This window comes from Gavialis gangeticus, unplaced genomic scaffold, assembly GCF_001723915.1.
Source record: "Gavialis gangeticus isolate Ggan-Ray unplaced genomic scaffold, GavGan_comp1, whole genome shotgun sequence".
NCBI classification, from domain to species: Eukaryota; Metazoa; Chordata; order Crocodylia; family Gavialidae; genus Gavialis; species Gavialis gangeticus.
This window is the reverse complement of record NW_017729033.1, coordinates 21821571-21825538: the sequence shown is the minus strand read 5'-3', so window position 1 is coordinate 21825538 and position 3968 is coordinate 21821571. Positions and strand designations below refer to the sequence as shown.

Below are 3968 nucleotides of genomic sequence, written 5' to 3'. Positions count from 1 at the left end.
CTGCACCGGTGCCTGTGGCCAGGGCTGCACCCACAGCGGAGCAGCAGGAGCACAGGGCCCATACCTGTGTCCAGGGCCAAAAACGGCAGGGGCAGCCAAAGCGCCAGTGCCCAGGCTGGCAAGTGGGGCCAAAGAGGCCAGCAGGCAGGCGAAGGGGGGTGGGGAGAGGTGATGACAGCAAGCAGCAGTGAGTGGGGAGCTGGCATGAGAGCAGGACCCACATCAGTGCCTGGGGCCAGGACCAGCAGGGGCCCAGAGCAGGGTGGCAGGAGCACAGGCTTGGGCTGGAGCGCACATAGGCAAGCAGAGGAGAGGCAGAGGCAGTGGTGGGGCAGGCAATAACTAATTTATCATGATTTAAATTTATTTCTATGGGGAAATGGGTTTCAATTAGTATGGTTCCACTCAACACTCGGTTTTTCTGGACCCAGTTAGGAGCACCAAGTGGGCGCTGCCTATACTTGCTTTCCTATAGCTATGTACTGGAGATTTATCACCAAAATACAATTTTTAAATTATAGGTTGCCCAGACCATGTGTAACAAGATACACATTTCAGAAATAGCTCTTTATATCACTACAGTTTTAAGAGTCATACCTTTATTGCTGGGCCAGGAGTAACATCATCCATTACATGAGCACAAATATTAATGACTTTCAGCAAGTGAGAAAACAGCTGTTCTACCAAAGTTACAAGAGTTCGGTCAGCCAAAGCTGGCCAAGACTCCTCTTGTTTAGCAGCTCCTGTATTAGCATCTTCTTCAGTAGTCCAAGGGTTTTTCAAACACTTGGGAGCACTAGCTGAAATAACAAGGAGTCTGAATTATTAATGAGACAAGGAAAAGATGGTACGTCAGTTATAAACACTCAGATCATGAAGGCGCACATGGTATTCAAGCTACTTTAAGAGGTGGGTTCATTTTACATGTATTGTTATATATTAAGAGCTATGCACACATTAAGACGGTCAGGAGAACTGACAGTCTATTCTAACAGTTTCCTAAAGGACCTGGTTTATTTCAGCTAGCAGAAAAAAGCCTGAAAGGGGATAGCAGTACTCTTTCCTTCCTGTAACACTATTATAAAACACAAGAGAAGGAGACGAGCCTCCAGAACTATGCTGACACTAGAACAAGTGGATATGGACAAGCCATAAATAATTTTAGACTGAAAATTAGAAAAAAAAGTTTCTTACTGATCAGAGGAGTGAGGTTATGGGATAGTCATCCAATAGAAAGGCAAAATGCTTAATTACTCTTAAGGAGGAGTTTGATAAGTTTATGAATGAGACCCACATGATGAAGTGCTAAATCACATATTCAAAAAACAGCTTGTGTGAGAAGGCTAAGACTGATACCAATTTTCACCCTATTTCTCAAGTTATTAGTCTCTCTCAGCCGCCTACAAATCCTACCTTTGCTATCCATACAAGACTTTTTCTTCTTCGCTGCTATACAAGAAATAAGAGGGTCTCAGATGTCTGCCTGTCCAACCAGCAAAGACTAGGTGGAAGCTGCAAGGTTTATGAGACTGTTTTAGCCTCATGAAGTATAGTAATCATCATCACATGCAAGGCCTTGGTCTGTATAGTCATTTGTTTGCTAGATTTCAAATGGCCTACCATGCAGATAGGTTTGTACAATATTTTTTTAACAAGTTAAGATCCAGCATAAGTCAACACCAAAGGCAATCTATAATTGCTACCTGATAGAATGGTACAAAGTGGGATTGGGAAGAAAAGACAGGCCACAGAATCAGTTTACATGAGGAAAGCAAAATACTTTATTAAAACTAAAGCAGGGATGGCCAACCTGTAGCACACTTGCCACAAGTGGCAAAGGTATCCTGTGTGTGGGACATGGCAGACTGGGAAGAACGCAGGCAGCACAGTGACAGAGCAGGAAGCAGAAAGCAGAACAGCAGACTGGGCAGGTGAAGGGGATTAGAGTAGAATTCAGGAAGGGTGCAGGACTAATTTGTGGCACACCTGCCACACAGGTTGCCTGCTAAATCTTGCAGATTTTTTGTTGTGTATAAACAAACATAGATAAGGCATTCTGAGTAAAAAAAAAGGAGAGAGAATGATAAAGAACATGCAATGAAGCAATCCAACAATCTTTTTTCTACCTGCAAGCAAGTTTCCTGTCAAAATCAAGGCATCCTGGTGTGCAGAAAGATCCAGTGGGAACCAGGCAGATGAAAGAAGGGAGAGAACCATACCAGCCATTCCAATGGTACAGCTCTTCCGAGATTCCTCTGAAGGGCTCATCTGGGAAACGCTAGAAATTTAAAATTATTAAATGTCATACAATGCATCTTCCCAGCAAATTTTCAGCTGCTACAAACTAACGTGTGCAGTTAGAATCCTATTTCTTATGAAACAGACTATTAATAAGTGTTTAGCTTAAACAGGGTCTTTACTATTTTGAATTAAGAAAAACAATCTATAGCAAAAATTACCAGATAGTAGCAGTGATGCAATCAATAAGAGGTTGTTCAAAGCATTACTTGCTACTACAAAAAACAGCAAAACAATGAATGCTATCTTTTGACGGACAACCATATTATATAAGGGTTTGCTCATCCTGCATGCTTCTATAGCAAAGCACCATAAAACACAAAACAATAGTTTAATATCATGAAGCCTTCCCAAGGTGAATTATTGTCATGCGTTTTATCTATTGATTTACTAATTTAGTTTAGAAATAGAAAAAGCAACAGAACTACATGGATTTAAATGCATCAGAATTTAAAGCTCATACACTTATTATCTGTTCATTATTTCAGGTTTATACAAAGATAGATGGCAACGCCACTGCCTTGACAGTTATCATCACAAACCAGATTTTGCCTCGCTATAATGTTATCAAAAGGTTCAGCGTCCTTCAAGTTTCAAAAGCACTAACAACAGTTCATCTAAAGAAATCTGTCAAGGTTGAACATGAATCAGGCTAACCAATTCAGAGCTAAGACTGGCATAATTCCACTACACAAAGGTTCGGATCTTATTCTACCCTATGGGTACATCCAGATGTGCATGGACGTTTAGTTCCCATGCCACATGTGCTTTGGCATGCGGCAAGTTACCCTAGTAGTAGTATGGGAGGCTGGGGTCAGCACTGTGCTGGCTCCAGCAGCCTTACCTGGGGTTCTGGGGGCCTCCCAGTGCTGCAGCTGCAGCAATCCTGCTAGGTGGAACCTGGCCAACAGCCACAACACAGCTCCAGGTGGCCCAGCTCCACTTTTCAACAGTGCGTGCTGCCTGAGCATGCACTGCTCCATGTTATTTTTCCGCAGTTTCTTTTTTGACCCCCAGATATCCAGGGGTCAAAGTATTCTCAGGAAAAAAAACAAAACCAAAAAAAACAGAGCAGCACATGGTCGGGCAGTGTGCCGTTCTAGCGCAGAGAACACCAGACTGTGCGGTATGTGATGCTGCAAATGAGTTTCCAGTGCCACATACGGCACGACCACAATTGTCTGGACACACCCCATGAGTCCCTGAAAAGCCATGAACAAATCTACTTTTCCTCAACTTAGCCTAAAAGATGAAGTCACAAAAAACAAGGACTCGCCCAACTTATGTTATTTTTTCAAAGACTCGGAGGGTGGAATAGCACTACAGTTGACCACTCACGCATCTAATAGAGGGAATAGGATCTAACCCCACATTTTTCAGAATAAAACTGGAAAAAAAATCTTACTTCCTGTAACTTCTCAAAAACAGCTTCTTCTGGAAATGTCAAATTTGCCTCGTAGATCTAATTTAACTAAACCTAACCTACTGGAATTCAACTTCTAAAACATAAATTTATTCTGAATAGAGTTATTTTTTAGAAAGAGCTCCCAGCAGTTGCATACTACATTTATACAGTGCCCTTCATTCCAAACCAAAATATTCTTTTATTTTTATGTGCTGCATTCTACCTTAGCCATGGCAACGTTCCAGGATCTAGTTTAATACACACA

The 3968-nt window shown here is 42.1% G+C and overlaps 1 protein-coding gene across 4 annotated transcripts in view; it reads right to left on the bottom strand.

The window, feature by feature from the left end:
- Positions 1 to 3968, bottom strand: part of HTT (huntingtin) — a 214677-nt gene that overhangs the window by 122980 nt on the left and 87729 nt on the right. For all 4 annotated transcript variants that reach the window (XM_019526059.1, XM_019526060.1, XM_019526061.1 and 1 more), the window contains 2 exons: positions 2127 to 2278; positions 598 to 800 (listed from right to left, as the gene is read on the bottom strand). In XM_019526059.1, coding sequence (XP_019381604.1) covers positions 598 to 800; positions 2127 to 2278 — 355 coding nt within the window. The remainder of the gene's footprint in view (positions 1 to 597; positions 801 to 2126; positions 2279 to 3968) is intronic.